The sequence below is a fragment of the Aricia agestis genome, chromosome 19 (assembly GCF_905147365.1).
Source record: "Aricia agestis chromosome 19, ilAriAges1.1, whole genome shotgun sequence".
In the NCBI taxonomy this organism is placed as follows: domain Eukaryota; kingdom Metazoa; phylum Arthropoda; class Insecta; order Lepidoptera; family Lycaenidae; genus Aricia; species Aricia agestis.
Genome location: NC_056424.1, coordinates 13697365 through 13720124, shown reverse-complemented (window position 1 = coordinate 13720124; position 22760 = coordinate 13697365). Strand labels below are relative to the sequence as shown.

At 36.6% G+C, this 22760-nt stretch overlaps 1 protein-coding gene and 1 long non-coding RNA gene across 2 annotated transcripts in view; both read left to right on the top strand.

Moving 5' to 3' along the window:
- LOC121736702 overlaps positions 1-9377 on the top strand; it is a 52089-nt gene extending 42712 nt beyond the window's left edge. Inside the window, exon 3 of the long non-coding RNA XR_006037059.1 lies at positions 9273-9377. This is a non-coding gene — a long non-coding RNA (uncharacterized LOC121736702). The remainder of the gene's footprint in view (positions 1-9272) is intronic.
- A 28-nt stretch (positions 9378-9405) lies between these two features.
- LOC121736767 (MADS-box MEF2 type transcription factor MIG1-like) lies at positions 9406-22037 on the top strand (the record flags this gene model as incomplete). Its single annotated transcript, XM_042128151.1, has 4 exons — positions 9406-9546; positions 10761-10905; positions 19867-19937; positions 21973-22037. Coding segments are annotated over 4 exons (405 nt in total), but the record flags the coding sequence as incomplete, so codon positions are not given.
- Positions 22038-22760: the final 723 nt, after the last annotated feature.

Below are 22760 nucleotides of genomic sequence, written 5' to 3'. Positions count from 1 at the left end.
TTTTCACAGTAGAATGTCTTATGGTATCCTTTTATGGGGAAACGCTGCCGACATCAATACAATTTTTGTGCTGCAGAAGCGAGCTATACGCTCAATTTATAAAATGTCAGCTTTTGAATCTCTGAGAGAAAAGTTTAAAGAAATTGGTATTCTAACTGTTGCTTCTCAATACATTTTGGATAATGTATTGTATGTTAGATAGAATTTAACTAAATTTAAAACTAAAAGTGATAGTCACGGTAGAAACACTAGAAATAGGCACAAGTTGGAAATACCAGCGATCAGACTTAGCAAATTAAGTAAATCTTTTAAAGGTCAATGTATACGCCTTTACAATAAAATCCCGGAAAACGTTCAAAATCTATCAATTAATAAATTTAAAAAAGGAATTAAAGAACGTTTGTGTGCCAAAGCCTACAATACGGTCAACGATTTCCTAAACGATAGCACATCTTGGGAGTAGGATGGCTGCTTGCAAGGCTGCTTCTACATTTATTATATGTGACTTACAATTGTGTATTCATATTGTATAGATTAAGTTATTTACATTGTAAATTTTATTTTTTTAAAAAGACAAATTTTCCACTTTTTTACTAAAAAGTGGCCCCGTGCGAGTTTCTTACGCCGGTTCTTCTCGCCGGGTTAGTTCCCGAACCGGTGGTAGGCAACATGTAGCTCAACGTTCTGAAAATATTTGATTCAAATTTATTCAGAAATAAAACAATTTTTATTTATTTATTTATTTATTCCCTTCCCTACCCTCCCCTATTCCCTTCCCTACCCTCCTCTATTCTCTTCCCTTCCCATCCCTACCCTTCGCTATTACCCTATTCCCTCTTAAAAGGCCGGCAACGCACCTGCAGCTCTTCTGATGCTGCGAGTGTCCATGGGTGACGGAAGTTGCTTTCCATCAGGTGACCCGTTTGCTCGTTTGCCCCCTTATTTCATAAAAAAAAACCTAAGTATTGCAATATATGTACTTATTGAAAATATGTACCTAGGTACACTTTTTTGACAAGTATTGTAGAACATGTTTTTTGACTGAGTTACTTTTCCTTTTATTATTCGTAGGGCCACATGAAAAATATTCGATTAAATACTTTTAACATAAACTTCCCCTAACTTTCGCGATGTATGTGAGGGGTGAAAGTTACCCGGCGGTGTAGCATGTCGCATCATTAACTCAAGTAACAGGTAATAGGGGTTGAGGGGTTGAAGGGAACTTGAGACTATGCACAATTTGTTCTACACCTGTTCGGTTATTATCACGTGCTTTTGATCTTTTAGTAAGTATGCAATATAAAAAGTATTTTAACGTATATTTTTTTTTCTGTCATTTAATAGGGTTTTGACGGTCTTTGAAAGTAAGTTTTAAAAGTTCACGCTTAAAGTTTTAAGAAAAGTGTTTATTGTGATTGCCAAAAATTAAGTATTCCTTTCGGTTATACAACATTATCATGATCTTATCATAAATCAACTTACATTGAAAAATAAGGAACGTTCCAAAAAGCTATGTGAAGCTACTAAACAAAAATTGCTATTCTACAGCAATAATATTAATAATATAATAAATAAATCATAATCATAAGTTATGATTTGGAAATCGCATTTAAATTGTAACAGTTTTGTGCCTTTTGACATAAACAAACTGTACTTTTACTATGCATATCCTGTATAAAATAAATTATTTAAGCTTTATTTGTATATAAATTTCAATAAAACACAAAACATTGTATTATAGTGAACTCTATCTAGTTGTCTCCTCCATTCTCTCTATATCCGCGTCGTTTTATCAGGGATATATAAATAGGCGGGTCGGGTGCGCGTTATCAGTCGCTCGCAGACCTTGGACCAGTAACGACATATCATTCTATATCATATTCACTATACCATACCTCTAGTATAGTAAGAAGTTTTCGCCAGTTCTATACATAAGTATAGTGCTAAAGTTCAAGTATTTGTAGTATTCAGTAATAGTTACAAATTCCAAGTATTGAGGATACTTTAGTGAAGGATTTTAAACAGGTATGAAATTAAGATAACATTTTAAACTTTCGCGTTGCATTATAATTAAACTTTTTAATCGGGACTTAACAGTCTCCTCGTGACCACGGCCGTTGCAACACGGCCGAAACGTCGAGAAAAAGTATGTACTCGTAGTAGCATTACTACTTAAATAAGTCGAGTTAAGTCCCGATTAAAAAGTTTCATTTAGGTATGAAATTTTTGTTTTTTGGATGATGCAATACTTATAGTGTAGAGGGACGTTTTCGCCCAGTTTTATACTTATATAAAATTCAATTAATTTAAAAATTATAGTTTCTTATAGTAAACAATACCTAATATTAAAACAATAATTTATTTCAGAACTTTACGTAATCAAAATTTTTTTCGCAAAAGGTTGCAGTAAAAATCTTTTTAGATAATGTAACTAACGGGCTGTTAGCTGTTACATTATCTAATAAAATTTTTACTCCGTTTTTCTGAAGTCGGTAGGGAATTTTAAGAAGTAAAATTATTTTAAAAGTACAAAAATTTTTTTCGCAAATAAATACTTTTAAATTTTGTCTATTTATACAACTTTTTATTTTTATCTGATTAAGGCGAATAAAAAAAGACAATAATTGTTGTAGTTTTCCATACAATATTATGTGTATTTATACAACGTAATGCCTAAACTAGCGATTCTAGTTTATTTGAAGTGGCGTCAATGGATTTTTTTATTAGAATTAGCTATAATTATACATTAGTGATTACGAGACAACACTCCGTTGCACCAAAATTTATCTTTCGCGCGGGAACCGTACATTTTTACGGGATAAAAAGTAGCCTATGTCCTTTCCTGGGACTCAAAGTATACCAACGGCAAAATTGGTTCAGCGGTTTGAGCGTGAAGATGTAACAAACAGACACACTTTCTTATTTATAATACTAGTATGGATGGATTCATGTCACACAAGATGTTTTATAGTGAAGATATTTTATTACTGTCGATATAATCAGTGCATTCTTGTGGTGAAGAAATTGTACGATTTTTTTACCTTTTTTTTTTAAATGTGGCACTGTCATGGCCTACAAAGGTACATCAGGTACAGTCGTGTCAAGGTACAGGCGCGCACTGTGTCGTGTCTCATGTAACTTGTAAGCCTATTACAGCCTGTGTTACACTTAAGGCAATTGGAATTAATATTATATTAAACATCATTATAAATTAACAATGAATTTTTAATTTTGTTACTCTTACTAAAACTCGAAAACAGCTTAACCGATCTGATATAAGTCTTGAAATAAAATAAAATAAATAAAATAAAAATTGTTCTATTTCTGAGTAGATTTTAAGAAAATGCTTTCAGAAACACCGGTTCGGGAACTATCCCGGCGAGAAGAACCGGCGTAAGAAACTCGCACGGGGCCCACTTTTTTTACAAAAAAAAAGTGAGATAAAAAATTAATCTTTTAAAATAAAATTTACAATACACAATTGTTACTAAGTCACTTAATATAACAAAATATGTAGAAGCAGCCTTGCAAATAGCCATCCTACTCCCAAGATGTGCCATCGTTTAGGAAATCATTGACCGTATAGTCCGCTTTGGCACACAAACGCTCTTTAATAACTTTTTTAAATTTATTAATCGATAGATTTTGAACGTTTTCCAGGATTTTATTGTAAAGGAGTATACATTGACCTTTAAAAGATTTACTTATTTTGCTAAGGTCTGATTACTGGTATTTCCAGCTTGTGCCTATTTCTAGTGTTTAATAATAATATAATAATATCTATGGATGCTTCACACCACGTCAGTCTGGCCCTGTGCTAAGTTAATACCGTGACTATCACTTTTAGTTTTAAATTTAGTTTATTTCTAACATATAATACATTATCCAAAATGTATTGAGAAGCAACAGTTAGAATACGAATTTCTTTAAACTTTTCTCTCAGAGATTCAAAAGCTGACATTTTATAAATTGAGTGTATAGCTCGCTTCTGCAGCACAAAAATTGTATTGATGTCGGCAGCGTTTCCCCATAAAAGGATACCATAAGAAATTCTGCTGTGAAAATAACTAAAATAAACTAGTCTTGCCGTATTTTCATCAGAAATATTCGTAATAGTCCAGAATATAAGGTTTATAATATTAGGATGCAAGTGAAACGAAGTTCACGGTTCATCTCGTGATTCTAGTCATTTAATTAGTATAAGATGACACCCGCAACTCCGTTTTATTTTTATGAAATAAGGGGGCAAACGAGCAAACGGGTCAACTGATGGAAAGCAACTTCCGTCGCCCATGGACACTCGCAGCATCAGAAGAGCTGCATGTGCGTTGCCGGCCTTTTAAGAGGGAATAGGGTAATAGGGGAGGGTAGGGAAGGGAAGGGAGTAGGGGAGGGTAGGAAAGGGAATAGGGTAGGGGATTGGGCCTCCGGTAAACTCACTCACTCGGCGAAACACAGCGCAAGCGCTGTTTTACGCCAGTTTTCTGTGAGAACGTGGTATTTATCCGGTCGAGACGGCCCATTCGTGCTGAAGCATGGCTCTACCGCGTATAAAAAATTGCGCAAAAATTAATTTATCATGCGCGGAACCGTAAAATTTTTCGGGATAAAAAGACGTTTTCTATGTCATTTACCGTCTAACATTCTAGTAAGGGTCTATTCAGACCGCAACGCGATGCGTAGATGCAATCCTAAATTTGTATGGATTAGACAGACTTGCAAGACGTCTCACGCAATTGAAATCTGTCAAATCCATACAAATTTATACCGCGTCACGCATCGCCTCGCCTCGTCGCGTTGCGGTCTGAATTGACCCGACTCAACTCATACTGGGGCGAAGTCGAAGCGTTGCGACGCTTCGTTTTTTTCGACTACAGCATAATAATATTCACCTCCTTTATCTCCCTCCCTCTATTATTGAAGTACAAATTTCAAAAGACGAATATGCTTTCTCGAAAACGATACGTAGTTCTGCCTCAGTTGAGTTGAGCCTTGAAGTTTTGTGAAAATAGTGCAAAATCGTAGAGGTCTACGACGCCGTAGCAGAGTTATATTCGTAAGGTTCTGTACTTCGCACGAATAAAATTTATTATTTTTTAAAACAAAGAGCTACTGTATTCAACAAAATAATTAATTTTATTTATTTTATTCTTGATTCTACTTTCTTTGATCTTTTTTCTCAGCAAAAATATGTGTAACAGAACAAAGTACGGAACCCAAGACTTAGCTTCTCTACGAAATCGCGGACGATCTATGAATCTATAAATTATATTTTATCATATTTTAGAACTAAGAATTTTGATAAAAGTTCTGATGTAATTACAAATCTTTAATTCCCTACCTAGGATTTTAAACAGGGTGCAATTAAATCTTCCTGTCAAATTTTGATATATTGATCCTTGTTAAAATAAAAATACACGTGTTTTTTCTTTTATAATCACTCAGTACTAAAATGTTGAGAAATAGCTTCCGAAAGTTATCCTAAAAAACACTACAATTTATGGACACGATGCGTCGGCCACGCGTGAGGTGCCCCCGCGCGCGAGCCTCCCCCCGCGTCACCCCCTCTCATTCCCGCGGGCCACGAGTGACCGTTCTGCAACGATTTTAAATGGGATAAAATATGCCCTTGAAAAAAATAACACCCAAATTTTTTTGGTTGAATGGACTCTCCTAATGATACCTAAGCCCTGGAAAAAATTTGGCAAGCAAGTTTAATTGCACCCTGTATGACTGCAATATTTCACGCTAGACGTCAGCACCAGAACAGATAGTACTAAACAAAAAGGTTTGTTCCACGTTCGACAACATTATTTTCTGTCAATAACTCCCACACCGGTTTCGGTGATGGTGGCCTAATACATTGAAACGAGGCAGTTACGCAGGAGTAATTTTATAGTGCCCAAGTGTGTTCACAGTACACAAGAGCACTCTCTATTCCTTTTACTCTCATAATCCAGTGGAACGCACACGACAGGCGAGAGATCAGGCGCAGGACCGACTTTTTTCATGCCCATACGACGCATGGATCATCTTACTTGTCAGACATCACAGGTGATCAGGCTGCATTATCTATCCAAACTTGGAAATAATATGTTTCCAACACGGAAATCGAACCCACGTCCTCTAAGTCACGAGCCACGACCTTAACCACTGGACCACGGAGGCGTTTCTGTCAATATTGACACATGAGGTGTGCAACATGTCTTATTTTGGTCGGATTATTTACTATATTTACTAGTAGCGCCCTCTGCTACGATCTATGCGTGTCCTCCTCACCTGTAATGTAACATTATAGATTCACTTTTGAGCATTACATTACAAAAATACATCCCTGACCGACGATCATTCACGTGTAATGTAACATTAAAGTTTCGACTTTGAGTTTTAACATTACAATACTACCTCACTGACTGACGAGCACTCGCGTGTAATGTAACATTCTTCTTTGAGCATTCCATAGCTACTTGCTAGTTGTTTACAAGTTGTATCAAGATAATGATATCATTGCAAAGTGCGCATCGTAATGCTCGGCTATCCTTCCTCACTGATGTAATGCTCGACTTTATAATGTTACACTTCAAGCGAATACTCCCGGTGAGGGAGCACCTTTAGTATTCTCATCTGTTGTCAATTATATCTTTAAACGAGCAATTCTTGTATATAATATATAATTGGAATCTCAGAATCGGCTCCAACGATATTCATGAAATTTAGTATATAGGGGTTTTCGGGGGCAAAAAATCGATCTAGCTAGGAATCATTTTTAGAAAACGACATTTTCATCGAATACCGAGCAAAACTCGGTCAAATAGCTAGTTAATGTCTAAATACCAAATCGTACGCCGTTCCATCCTGTCCTTTTGTTCCGGGATACACGTGCCGCACGGATCTGAGCAAATATTCGCCATTTATTCTATTTGATGGCCTTTTTGATAGCCTTCGAAAAATATCTCATCTAATATAAAATGAAATTAAAATAACTTAATCACGTTTATTTATTTCGTTTATAACATTTTTGTTGGTTTAATTATTATTTATCTGTTTTGTAATTAATATCTGTGTAGTGTTTAATATGATTATAATGTTTTTCTTTCTTATTTTTAAAATTGTATTTTTATGGTATTTATAACTGCAAATAAATGATTGTTCCATTCATGATGTATAATAATTTTAAAGTGAAAACTTTTTTATCAGTGTAGTGCATATTTTTGGGACGTTTGATGAAAATTTTACAGACGGGAATGGAGAAAGAGATGGCTGTAGGCGCGGCGTAGGAGATAAAGTAACATCCGCCTGTCTTGCTTCTAGGTGTGCCTGATATGCTGTTTCGTTTTTACATAAGCCGGCACTCCCGGAGGATAACTAACGAGTTTTGTTTGACGTAGAGACTCAGCCCCTGTACGACTTCGTAGACCCTCTACGACTTCGTAGACCCTCTACGACTTCGTAGACCTTCTATGACTTCGTAGCCTCTGTATGACTTCGTAGTTCGTAGACCCTCTACGACTTCGTAGCCTCTCTACGACTTCGTAGTCCCTCTACGACTTCATAGACTCTCTACGACTTCGTAGACTCTCTACAACTTTATAGACCCTCTACGACTTCGTAGACCCTCTACGACTTCGTAGCCCTTCAACAACTTCGTAGCCCCTCTACGACGTCGTAGGCCCTCTACGATTTTGCACAATTACTTGTTTTATAACGCGAAGAGTGGAGCTACATTGCTCCATTACCTTGTAGTGCAGTTCGTTTTTGGAACTTACACACAAATTGTATACAAAAAATACCTATTACTTTATCTCTTATTCTTTCGTCAAAATATTCCTTTTTTTATGAAATAAGGGGGCAAACGAGCAAACGGGTCACCTGATGGAAAGCAACTTCCGTCGCACATGAACACTCGCAGCATCAGAAGAGCTGCAAGTGCGTTGCCGGCCTTTTAAGAGGGAATAGGGTAATAGGGGAGGGAAGGGAAGGGAATAGTTGATGGTAGGGGAGGGAATAGGGTAGAGTTAGGGGATTGGGCCTCCGGTAAACTCACTCACTCGGCGAAACACAGTGCAAGCGCTGTTTCACGTCGGTTTTCTTCAGAAGATTTTATGTTAAGTGATGCTAGTGTCGCTGAGGCAAAGTACTGTAACGTAAATGTATTTAGACTTCACCCTTACTAGATGTTGACGGGAACTTTGCAATACATTTTCGATTTCATAACTACTGGACGAATTTCGGTCAAAGGATTAGAGTAAGGCTTCCATACAAAACTGCTATGCTGCTGCTAACTGCTGAATATGGATCGCATTTTTATTTTTATTATGAGTTTTGCCGCAGACGTTTGGGATTAGATGCGAATTCTCCTGTACGTATAAAAGTCCTAAAAATTAAATAACTGTTGGGGCAAAATTTACGGTTTCGCATACACTTTGCGAACACGAGATCGCGGAAAACGTATAACATTAGTAGCAAAAAGCAATAAAGCTCAGATAAACAGATATAAACTTTTCAATCCGACCCAGTTCGCTTGATAGAGTAATTAAATGAATATAAAAACATCGTGCAGAACTGCTGTTTATGTTGTCGGGATGATGCGAGGGGTCTCTAAATGTTTTAGGGTTGGTTCATATTAAGAATTTTGGATCTGTATCGTATTTTGTTCACTATACAGAAAGATTCACATCTTATTATCTTATTGTTTAAATGTTTTTTGGTCAACAAAGTTTGATTTTAAATATAATCTGCCATTCTGCCATCTGATATTATTATCATGCCGCTGAGTTTACACATCGAGGAGAAAGTAAAAAATTATATAACATTTTATAAAAATTATCCGGGTAAAAAATTGTCATTTTAAAATTGTTTTAAAATTTGCCCTATGAAAGTTGTTGGTCAAATGAAAACTCAGATTAAACTCTCGATGTCCAAGGTATCTCAAATAAACTGACACGTGTAGCGGACACGTGGATCGACTTTGTACACAAAACTAAACAGTCAAACCCATAACCTTTGATTCAAGAGTCACGATCTATCCTACTAGACCAAAAATGTCAGTTCTTAGGATCAATACCGCAACACGAAGCGTAGATGCATTTCTAGTACTCGTACTGAATTGACACATTTCATGAGCGTGAGACGTCTTGCAAATCTATCAAATTCATATAAAAGAAATGTATCCACGCGTCGCGTTGCGGTATGAATTGACCCACAAAAGGGTTCCGGAACCAAAAAATGTTGAGAATCGCTGATAGAGTAAAACAATATTTCTTCTTCCCCAGGAGCGGATATGTCGCTCGGGCGCGGTGCCGATGGCGCGGGCTAAGCGCTCTCGGCTAGGCGCCGATGCGCGCCTGCCTCCTGCTGTGTGCGGCGCTCGCGCTCGCGCCGGGCCGGCCGCGCGCCGCCGCGTCGCCGCACGCGCCCGCCCCGCACCCCCCGCACCCGCAGCACCCCCTGCACCCCCCACACCCTCCACACCCCCCACACCCGCCGCCGCCGCCCAGCTACCAGCCGGCGCGGCTGGACCACATCAAGACACAAATACTCACCAAGGTAAATACCACGTGAAGGTACAGTCAAAGACAGAAGGTGTACCACTCTGAAAAGATTATCTGCAACATTGCACCTTGTTTCCGAGAAATAAGCCCGTTTAGTCTTAAATCGGATGTCTTCGATCATATACTAAATAGTCAGCGATTTTTATGACATAATATGACAAAATATAATATATTATTTTGATAACAAACGAGTTACTATTTTGTCGATAGATGGCGTTGAGCGCAAAAAACATCGCGCAACCGCTTTCCTGTCAACATTCAGGATTGTTTTGACATTTATGTTCTAATCGACCATTTTATATGTTCCTAAATGATAAATTGTATTATAAGTTGTGAAACTTAAGAACTAGTTATAACGTTCTTAAAACCATTATCTATTATCGGAAATAAATTCAAAAACCTACATAGCAAATATTTTGCCATGTTGGTTTTTGAATTAATTATTTCTGTATTAGTTACTGGATATAACATTTAATGTATATTATTCACTAACTAATGATACGTGAAACACCCCTTAACTACTTTAATCTTTACATAACTTCGTGTCCAGTGCCCATCAATTTAAAGGGGCCAATTACATTCAATTAGCAATCAGTATAATCCCCAATTGAAATAGTTTGCCCCATTAAAGGGCAGTTGTATGTAAATCAGCCTCCCCCATGTGTTTACACGCGTTTATCTCCATCGATCAGTGTAACGGTCCCAATAATCATTATAACTAAATACTTCGTTCGGGAATTCCAACTTTATGTTATAGGTGTTAGGGTTGAAATTGGGTGTGATTTTTTAATAAAAACAAATATTGCTTTGCAATAATTGATTGTTTGGAATAATGGTATTGCTTTAAGTATGATATAAGATACTATAGTTTTACTATGTTATATTATTATTGTTTCACTTTAGCATGACCTGATGGTCATGCTAAAGTAAAACATAATATGAATAATAATTTGCTCTTTGGAGTACTAAAACAGCCTAATAGAAAGTGTCCAGTATAGAATTCTGAACTCATCTATGTTTTATAAAATAGCAACTAAAATTGGTGTTATTTATACGAACTACATAATAAAATACGTAACTCATTAATTATCATTTCAAATAAGATTTTTAATTAATATATTTATGTGTATTATCGTAAGAACTCTGCCATGTACTGCACTTGCAATCTTTATCAGGGTCGTATTCTAATTTTCCTCGTTTCGATTCCAGCTGGGTCTGTCAGCGCCGCCGTCACCGCTGGGGGCGCCCCCGCGTGACGTCGTGCGACAGATCCTGGCGCGCGCGGCGGACCCCCACCCAGAGGCGGAGCCAGACCAGCACGCCATGCGGGAGATCATAGCGATAGCACATAGAGGTACAAATCACGGAATGGGTAAAAATAACCCAGATATAGGACTAGGTACAAGTAACCCACTAGGTACACTGACAGACGTAGGAGCAGATATATAAGTAACCTAGGCAGCCTAGGCATAAATCTGGGTGAACATAGAACTAGGCACAAATTACTCACGCGTAATCCAAGCCTAGTAAAAGGTATAGTTAATCCACGCTAAGCACAAGCTACATATAACATAAATGCAGCACTCGATGTTGTATGTAACTTACGCGTAGCACAAGGTACAATATGTAAAGCCGGGTCCAGACGAGTGTAACGTGTAATGTAATTTACCGAGTAATGTAACACGAATTCTACGTGTGGACGGCACTACGAGCATTACATGTAACGCTCGGGGTTTATCCATCGGCTGTCGGTTTTCACGCGAGCACAAAGGCTCGTTTGGACAATTCGCTTTGAGTTCGTGTGCCGTTCACACTGTTGACGCTAAATTACACGTAATCTTACATTACACGTTACACTCGTCTGGACCCGGCTTAACACTGATTCAGAACTGGTGGCTCGCAACTCACATGTAGCACAAGGTACAAGTAACGCAAATGTAGCACTGAATGCACGTAGCTCGCGCGAAGCACAAGGTACAAGTAACTTACGTTAAGTAATAGGTACAAGTTACCCATGCTTACGGTACACTACCCACTGTAGAGTGAGTTACACGTAACTAACATGTAGCACTAGTGCACGTAACGTAGCCATAACACTACGTGCATAACAGGAGGTACACATAAAACACTTGCAGCCATTTCTTTTGACTCTTGCGATGCATTAGGTAGTAGGTACACGTAAACCCACACAAAGCACCTTGAGGTACACTTAACTTATTCGCAGCATACACAATTACACATAACTATTTGACGTTACCTACTTTTAAGATAATGTACTTTACCTCTCCCGAAATAGGTCTAGAAATTATGATAAAATATATTATTTAAACATAAAATAACGCTTGTTTTAACACGAAAAATTCATGTTTTTTATTGTTGTTGTCTATATTTATATTTTTCTTCTACATTATCGTCTCTACTTTTTTAACTTTCTTAATTAAATGTTTACATTGTTATTTGTTTTGAACTTTTTGTACCTTTTTCTGCATAAAGATTTTGTTGATCAATTTGTTTGATTTCTTATTTCTTTAATTTAATTTATTTTTATTTAAGGTATCAGTGAATTATTGGCTACTAATTCACTTGGTACCTTTTTATCTTTTATTTCTTGGAAGATTTATACCCATAGTAAAGAAGAGAAATAGAATAAAGACGACATACATGAATTGCATTAAAAATTGAATGTTAATTTACATGGTTTTTTAAACATAAGTAAGCGTTATTTTAGGTTTAAAAATTAGATAAGTTACTATTTTATTAAAGGCGAAATTACTCAACTTTCTTTTACATTAACTGTATGTAAGAAGCGTGTCACATACAGCGAAGATACTATAATATAAAAATACTCGCAATACATTTTATATAACCCACAACTCAATCACTTACAGCCGTTCCCAATATTCGATCTATCTCTGGTTTTGCCCTACTAGAGATAGGAATAGAATAGCTCACATTAGACATTAGAGACACATAATATTTTATGTCAATTGTGAGCTATTCCTATCTCTAGTAGGGCAAAACCAGAGATAGATCAAATATTGGGAACGGCCGTTAGTGTCTAAACACACTATGCCGAATTTCCGCGGCCGAATTTCTGCTTGATTCCGCCTGCAATATATTTTAAATTATCGTTGACACACCGTGCCGAAATTCCGTCTTGTATGCGTTTGCTTTGCTGACGCAATCATGCGGAAATTCCGCCGCGGATATTCGACATAGTTTAGACACATATTATAGCAAAGTTAATTTCATATTACGCACATATTGTGAGGTAAAATAAAAGTATATTTTTTATAGTATCTTCGTGGTGTACGATGAGCCCAATTATTATAATAATAATAATATAATGTTTACGTGTCAACTACTAAGTTTTTTAACGATTTTGTACAATTTATTTGATAATCCAAATATATTTACTAACTTTATGTCCAGTCAATTTACAGATTTCCCTAGCTAACACAACTTACTAAGACTAACATGTGAGTAAATCATAATATTTCAGTTAAAATAATACCTATAGTAGTTTATTAGTGATCGTGACTACAATAAACTATTAGATTAGTTATAAGAATATAAAATGTTGTTTCTTACAAATTATAATATTATTAAAGTTAATTATATACGGAACTAATGTAAAAATTTATCACAAAACCTGGTAGTATACCCAACGTTGTTGTTAAAATGTTTACATAATATTATATTGTACATATGACTTAATTCGAATTTCAAACTAAGCTTTTAATAACTCTTCTCTTAACAATTCGTATATTATTCTTCTATTTAGGTTTTTTAAACATTTTTGCACCTCACTCATTTACAAATTTAACGTTTCAGGATTCTGATGTGAGAACAAATTGAAATGAACTTCAAAGTTTGAAGAAGGGATACGCTTTATTGGTTGGTAAGTAAAATTTATGGTAGTTTTACCCATGGTAGTTATACCCCGCAGTTAAAATATCCATCTCCATGGTCTGCTCTATGTTTATGCAAACTTTCATCACTATCGGCCCAGTAGTTTTAGCACCTATTCGATGCAAACAAAGTTAACAAACAATCTTAGTATAAATTCATTAATCATTATTGCAATAGTGGAAAAATATACATATACGTGGGAGAGCCATGCTTCGGCACGAATGGGCCTGCTCGACCGGAGAAATACCACGTTCTCATAGAAAACCGGTGTGAAACAGCGCTTGCGTTTCGCCGAGTGAGTGAGTTTACCGGAGGCCCAATCCCCTACCCTCCCCTATTCCCTTCCCTTCCCTTCGATACCCGCCCCTATTACCTTATTCCCTCTTAAAAGGTCGGCAACGCACTTGCAGCTCTTCTGATGCGAGTGTCCATGGGCGACGGAAGTTGCTTTCCATTAGGTGACCCGTTTGCTCGTTTGCCCCCTTGTTCCATAAAAAAATAAAAAATACATTAACTGTGAAAATCAGTAGATCTTTATTTTGCTTTGTCGTAGGCACTTGTAGCTACAAATCAGACAATTCCATTGCTCATTTAAAAAGTTTAATAACAAGTGGAATAAGTTGTACTTTACCACAAGAAATTAATAAAATAAGCAGTATTATTTTAATAGAGAGTACAAAAGCTTGCGTAATGCTGGAGCGAGTCCAAATGTCCAGCTTAATGGGAGCGGGGTAGGATCATAAAAAATTAAAAAAGTAATGCCTGTATGTGTGCTAAATTCAGCAACTTTGAACTTTCTCCCTTTGTTGTAAGGTCGAAAGGTGCGGAGACTGTCGGAATTAAAAAAATATGCCTTTATGCGTGCTAAATCTGATAGAGCATTATGAACCTTATCATCCTGTTTATAAGGTCAAAATTTGTACCAGGTGCGTGGAAAAGTGCACTGCAGCGTTGTAGTACATATTGTACACAACATGCCTATCGTTTTTTCTTACATAGGCGCTATAGTAGGTATATAGAAAGTGTGACTATAATTCTATAGGTACTAATAGTTTACGTACATAACATTAAGGTCGACTTTACATTGCAACGTCACGAGGCGTTGCGATGCATTTTTAAATGAGTCATTCGGAACGGCAACCCAACACCGTGGGTAAAAATCTATCAATTATTACGTGTATCCTTTTTGTGTAGTTAATAAAGTTAAGATTGACATAGCTCGTTTCAAAACAAATTGCATTGCATCGCTGCGTCACACAAATAGGGTATTTTAAGAATATAAATTTAATATTTTTGAAATTCATTGGCTAGTTTTTTTAAATATTTTTTTAAAGTTTTCTGATCTATGACGTCATCATCGGCGGCCAGTTGACCTGCTCAGCATTGAATACATAAAATTAAAAAAGAGCGTTGCAGAGCATCAACAAGGTATTAAATGTAATAAGAAATACTGACCTCCAAACCCTACGTCTCCTCCTCGTGTCTATATACATATATTTATATTTGTTTAGTAAAATTTCCTTTCAATCGTATTTATAATGGCTGGTTCGTCAAATTCGTTCTCTTATTTATGTGAAAGCTGATACGAAAAACTTACCAAAAGTTCAAAACGTAGTGTTGGTCGAGTTTATTGCTAATTTAACGTTACGCCTTCCAGTGATGACGTCACTGAAGGTCAAACTAAGGTTAAACAATAAACATATTTGTTTTGTTTAAAAATATAAGTAAGTAATGGGTATTTTTTTACTTTATATACAGAATAACGATCACTTACCTCATTCCTCGAAATGTTTTTGTAATGGACATAATAAAAAAAAAAATGACAATCCCAATTCTGCGAGTTATCAATAAAATTACCTTTTAAGTATTACTTAAAGGCTTCTAAAATGATAAGCGGTGGACTGTTATGGTAAATCAACCGAACAATCCCATTCCAGTATTGAGGCTAACATTGGCTTATCACTTGTGTCAAGCCCATAAATGCTTCGAATTAAAACTGTCTATACTTAAAATGGAAGCCTTTGATTGGTGATGCTGTATATGCCGGCTCCCCCAATATTTCTCGGCAAAATGTCACTGAGAGTCGAAACGAACTTGTGTCAAAGGTGGAGAATTCATTGGAGAAGGTCTCTGAATGGGGTAGACGTAACTTGGTCCAATTCAACCCCGCCAAGACACAAGTCTGCGCGTTCACCACTAAAAAGTCACCAATGGTCGTATATCCTCACATCTTTAACCATCTCCCCTAGCATTGAGATACTTGGCGTCAACATATCGAGCGAAGTCCAGTTCCGATATCATCTAGAGGGTAAGGCCAAATTAGCCTCGCAGAAGCTTGGTGTTCTTAACAGAGCGAGACAGTACTTCAGTCCGGACCAACGCCTACAACTCTACAAGGCGCAGGTTCGGCCTCATATGGAATATTGTTCTCATGATCATTGATCGTATCCAACAAAGGGCCGCTCGATTGTTGACTGCCATAGTGTTTCAGTACAGCTTGGACCCCTTGGAATTACGCCGAGATGTAGCTTCACTTTGCATCCTCTATCGGTTGTAGGTATCACGGGGAGTGCTCTGAAGAATTGTTCGGAATCATACCACCTGCAACTTTTCACTATCGTCCTACGCGAAAAACATACCATCCTCATCACCTTGATGAGTGGCAGTCTTCCAAAGTATGTTTTTCGCGTAACTTTCTGCCGCGCACTGTAAAACTCTGGAACGAACTGTCACCAGCAGTATTTCCGGACCTACCTATACGACCTGCAAACCTTCAAGAAAAGAGCGTATTCCCTCTTAAAAGGCCGCCAACGCACCTGCAGCTCTTCTGATGTTGCGAGTGTCCATGGGCGACGGTAGTTGCTTACCATCAGGTGACCCGTTTGCTCGTTTGCCCCCTCATTTAATAAAAAAAAAATAGATTTTCAATTGTTATGCGGCAGCCGGCTGTCGCATGGGGATTGATGGGTTAAAAAGGCGGCAACGCACCTGCAACTCTTCTAATGTTGCGAGTGTCCATGGGTGACGGTAGTTGCTTTCCATCAGATGACCCGTTTGCTCGTTTGCCCCTTATTTTACATAAGAAAACAAAGCGATAGTAGATAATATCATAAGTGAATACAGTGGACAATTTCGGCACTTGACACTGTTTACGCAAACGCCAAACTGTAAAATGGCATATTGATCCCGAGCGGCGCCTGCATACATCACGCACATTTTTTACCCGGTGACACTTAAGTACTTACGTACAGCCAAGACTTACTCGCACAGCCAAGAATTAGGGCCTTATCGTACTAGCGGCGAGAGGATTAAGAGCTAGGCACGCAGCGAATACGCCGCGAATGAGCGGCGAACACTTCGCGGATGTGAAACGAAAAGTAATGTACTAGTATCCGTTACTCCAGCTAGATGCTTTCTATTTCTTTAACTTTATGCCAACGCTCATTTAGACCATAGACATTTATAATTAATGAGCCATAATTTTCGTCATTGCACCCTCTTAGTTTATTTTACTAAGGACACTGAACAGTACATACATTGAAAATGTTGTTAAAATGAACACAATAATAGTAATTTATACCGATGCATGTACCTTAACAGGCGGCACAGCAGTCACGATTACAGCTCTACAAATACAATATAGTTGTAGTTAATATAGTAATTATAATTTATATACTCGCTACGACAAAGTCGACAATTAAGACGTTACGAATCTACGGCCATACGCATTCGCGGCGTATTCGTGGCGTATTCGCTGCGCGCTTTTCCCGCCCTAAATCCGCTCGCCAGCCGCTAGTATGTTACAAGCCTTACCCGGACTCAAGCAAGCCGGCGGCCCGCAGGCGCCTAAACCAATAAATACTGCGCTCTGCCAGCATCGCGATGACTTTAATTTCGCCCAAATTAAAATACGCATTTAGATGGGCAGTTTAGATTGACAATAAAATACTAAAGCCTTTGCTGTTGCATCCGTTCACGATTTATATAGTAGTACGTTGCCCGCAATTTTCCATCAAGCGTTTATTATTTATTGCACAGGAATGGTATAATTTTACTTGATTCAATGAAATTGAAACAATCATTTGATTATTATTATTATTATTATTATTATTCATATTTCGAGATTTTTGATAAAATCGGTTCTGTATTTTGAGCGCAAATTGGTAAAAGATATAATAAGTATAAGGACATTAATATGGTTGTGAAAGTAGGAAAATGTTTACATTGAAAAAATATACTGAAGATACAGGTAAATTTATTTAAAAGCTCTACATCAGGGGTCACCAATTAGTTTCGCTCGGGGTTCATTTTAAGAAATGAGATGACCTTCGCGGTCCGCACATTTTGTAATTTTTTTTTTCATATCAATGAGAAATATGAAAATTTTTGTTTCTTGTTTGGAGTGAAATTAGTGCAAGCTATTGACATTAAATTCTGGGGATTTTTTTAACGAAGTTCATCTTCGAAAATGCTTGGTCCGCTTACAATGGGTTGGCGATCCGGATGCGTACCGCTGTCCATTTGTCTATTTGGTGACCCATGCTCTACAGCATACATATGTATATGCTATCATGTTAAATGGCATTTCATTTCATTGTTTTTTAAATATATAATTATAAATATCACTATTATACTCCTTCTGGCGTAGGCGAGTAGAAAATACAATATTTTTCAAATACATAAATCAAACAATATAAACTTAGAGTAAGTTCTAAGCAGTTCAAACAGGTTACAAGCAGGCAAAGCCAGTTATAATCGGTTACAGGCAGTTAAAACTGCGCGTATCTGTCATCGTTCGCGATCGTTAAGTCGCAGACAAACACATCAAAACGTTACGACCACATTAAATTATTGACGATCATTTTTCACTGAGGGATGAATCTGCAATGGCATTTACGGGGACGCCAATCGATAGAACTGATTGCAGGCCAACCTGCCGTGTGGACTCAAAACAGTACTTTAAAATGGTGTACTTTAAAATTCTCTCGTAATTAATTTATAATGTTTCTGAAAATATGAAAATTTATTCGTGAGAATTTCAACGCTCTAGCTTGAGATTACCACGTTAGACAGCGAAAATTCCCGCTCTTACAGCGCTGCTACATTTACTGAGGACTCTACATAAGGGACACAAGGGACACATGCACGTCAAAGTATAATCACTTCATTTTGTTACACCCTGTATAAGACGGTGGTATTTATAAGGCACACATTCATACAGTCTGTCAAGAAAGAGTAGACGCAGTACAAAATTTTCTAATCGTAATCACGCTCAAATCGCTGTTTTTTTCTCTTTGTCCACAGATAACGCTTATACACTTTAAATATTATCACCTTGCACGTGTGTTTTCATATTTTTATGTGATTTCAAGCTATACTCTAAACTCTAAAGTAATACACCCTGTAGACCTACTTACGTTTACAATAAAGCGATCTAGTTAAAAACTGACATTATCGAACGTAGCATGTAATTTTGTAGCTAACATGTAATTGTCTTGTCTAGTGTATTATTACATCTAATTTATGTATGGGCATGTACTTTATTTTAATAGGCGGTTACACCCGGCTCCATTAGTATAAATACAATCGAAAATCGCCCGCGGAAATCGTACATTTTTTGGCAATAAAACGTCCAAACTAATACTGTAAATGCGAAAGTGTATATGATGTTTGTCTGTCTGCTGAACCGATTTTGCTGGGTAAGGGGATACTTTCAATTCCGGAAACGGACAATACTTTTTGTTATTGAAAAATGTAGAGTTTACGCGCGATAAACTAGCTATTATCTAGCAATCTATTATAATAATTATATCCTTTCCCATGGTCTAGATTTCCCTGTGCCAACAAAACTCAAACAATATTAATCTTAATCATCTGCTCACCTAGATCTCTTCCACATAATATAAATTTGATTAGAGATGAGCATATTCCGTTAATTAGAACAGATTATGAGAATCGCTGAGTCAGTATTAGCAAGTCAGCATCTCGGGATCGCATATTTGGATGCTAATGTACATAATATGGGGCTCTCTCCGCTTCTGACGATCCGCCAAAATGTTGAGGTGATATTAGACGGTTCACTTGAGTAATATTTACCTTATTGAAGTGAATATCAACTCCAGTAAAAGACGAAATTAAATTTTAAACTTTCACGAATATAAATTGAATATTTTTGTGTGTATAACTTACAATTCTTAATCCACTAGCAAGGAATTGATTAATTTACATTGAATAATGAATATAGTTGCCTAAAAGATGTATTTACAAGATGGCCCCGTGTGAGTTTCTTATGCCGGTTCTTCTCGCCGGACTAGTTCCCGAACCGAGTGGTAGGTCAACACGTAGAAATTTTAAAATGTAATAGTCATAAGAACTTACTAAAATATTTTTTTTTCAATTACAGGTCTACAGAGGCGTAACAAAGGCCACGGTAGCACGTCGCATCTTAAACAAAAGCTCGGTGATAAGAAAAAGGTAATGAATATACAATATATTGATAATAATAATAAGTAAAAATCATAAACTAACTCGAATGAGGGTGTTTCAAACTTAAACTCAAAAACTCAAACTCAAACTTTTTTATTCAGAATAAATTTTTGCAAATATTCTCTGAAGGCATCATGTAGACGCATGATGCCTACCACCGGTTCGGGAACTAGCCCGGCGAGAAGAACCGGCGTAAGAAACTCGCGCGGGGCCCACTTTTTTTACCAAAAAAAGTGAGAAGAAGTTTGATATTTTTTGCCACCAGGTACCGCTATGTGGCCTTGGAATATCGTGTCAAATAGGCATATCGTGTCACATGACAGCTATATCGTGACATATAACAGCAATCTGACATGTTAGACTAGGTATATAATTAGGGTCAAGGATAGTTCTCTTTGTGAGTGTGGTTTAGATGAGGGTACCTTGGACCATCTTTTTCTGCTGTCCCAAAAACAATTCCTCTCTTTATGACCTCCTTCCTATCAATATTCCTCGCCCTGTCAATTTTAAATCAATTTTATGCTATGTAAATACCTCTTTTAATGATATTCTGTGTACAAATATTCGTTCTAACAATATAAAATCCTTCAGCAGACCTACAGTATAGATCAAAGTCTCCCCAAAATCACTCTGACATTGGCTACTCACTGAGGCCACCATAATAAAACGAAAAAGAAGAAGACTAGGTATATAGCGGCACCTCGTGACAAATAGAATATCATAAAACACTCCCATTAGAAACGATTTCCAATAAAAGTATTTCGACGAATTGTTTGACTATTAACAAAAAAGTATTTAAGTAATTTAAAAAGCCTCTCTAGACGTTGATCTAACAACACTATGATTTTGCTGCAGTTGTATGCATATATATGTCGTAGGATGATTTGATAAATCCGTGTTTTCGCGAAATCCCTAGAATTTTCGCGAAAATTCGATTTATCAAATCATCCTACGACATCGTAGGATGATTTGATAAATCGAATTTTCGCGAAAATTCTAGGGATTTCGCGAAAACACGGATTTATCAAATCATCCTACGACATATATAACTAGCTATTTGACCGAGCTTTGCTCGATATTCGATGAAAATGACATTTTCTAGAAATGATTCCTAGCTAGATCGATTTATCGCCCCCGAAACCCCCTATATACTAAATTTCATGAAAATCGTTGGAGCCGATTCCGAGATTCCAATTATATATATTGACGAATATGACATTTGTTTAGACGCTGATAAAGACTAGCATATAAAATACGAAAACTGGGCAGTTTTGGGAATATTACGGGTTGATTGTGCATAATATTGTTGATTCGTCGGAATTACTATCTGAAATTAGCTTAAATACCAAGTTTAGTGCACGTAGAGCACATCGTACAAATTTATTTGCTTTACAGGTCTACAAGAATAATATTTCTTACTTTAACCCTTTAACACGCATGGCTAGAAAATATAATGAATTAGCTAAAGACAGCTTAAAATTGGACATTTTTGAACACAACCGTAATAAATATATTAAAATCGTCAAAGACATCCTCCATAGCATATTTACCTCTGCAATTTATGAGTGAAATAAGTTACGTCCAAATGTACTGCGTTAAGTTAAAAACCAAAATTTGTGCTAGTTTTATGTTAATATTTTAATGTGTGCACATATTTGTTACGTTGCAATCTAGATCTTACATTTAAATGTATATTAAATTTGTTTAGTTGGGATTGTAATGTGTTTTGTGCATTTAAATAAATAAATAAATAAATAAATAAAATAAATAAATAGATTTGATAACCTCCTTTTTTAAGCCTGTTAAAAATGTAAAATTAGTACGCAAAATTCCTGTTCATTCTAATACAGATAATTTTTTTGTCTTGGTTTTTACCAAGACAAAAAATGTATCTTGTTACTTTTTTAAGTGCAAAAGAGGCAAAGTAAATCTGTATTTGGTTGTTACCGCTTTTATTGCACCCGTGAACACTGAATTCTTAATTTTCTACCTTTAATAACAATTATTTTTTTATAATTTTCAGGTGCTGGCCACGCAACGTCGGGATCATCAAATGCAAGAAAAACAATAATAATAATAATATTAATAATTAATATAGTTATTAAAATGTAATGTGGTTTTAATTATCAAGTATGCGGGTGGTATATTACATTATTACATACGTATATCATACGGGTGGGGTTTTATAATGTTTGTAATTGGTAGTAAGTAATTATCACGTTAGTCGTTGTATTGGCAAAGGTGTGTACAATATTTATAATTTGACGACCTCTGTGGCTCAGTGGTGAGCGCGTCGGTAGCTCAAGCCGGAGGTCGCGGGTTCGAATCCCGCCGACGGAACAAAGAGTTTTCAAAGTTCCCGGGTCTGGATGTGTATTAAATATGTGTATGATATAATAAAAATCTTAAATATATGTATAGTATAAAAGTATTAAATATATTTCCGTTGTCTGGTACCTGTAACACAAGTCCTTTAGGTACTTAGCACGGGGCCAGACTGACGTGGTGTGAAGCGTCGATAGATATTATTATTATTATAAAATATGCTTAAGCTCAATGATACTATTTTAGACGTTGTTGTGGATTCATTGTTATTTGTTTATATAACGCAGATCTCAGAAAAACGATAGCACCATTTAGTGCGCCATTTCGTATGATACGTTATTTTGAAAATATTAAATAGATGCCAGCCTATTCTCAGACTCATAGAATAAGCACACAAAATTTCACCACATCAGTCCTGCGATTTTGGAGTAGCCCGCCCGCCCTTCGGCGGCTGCACCATATTATTAGTATCTAAACACACAATGC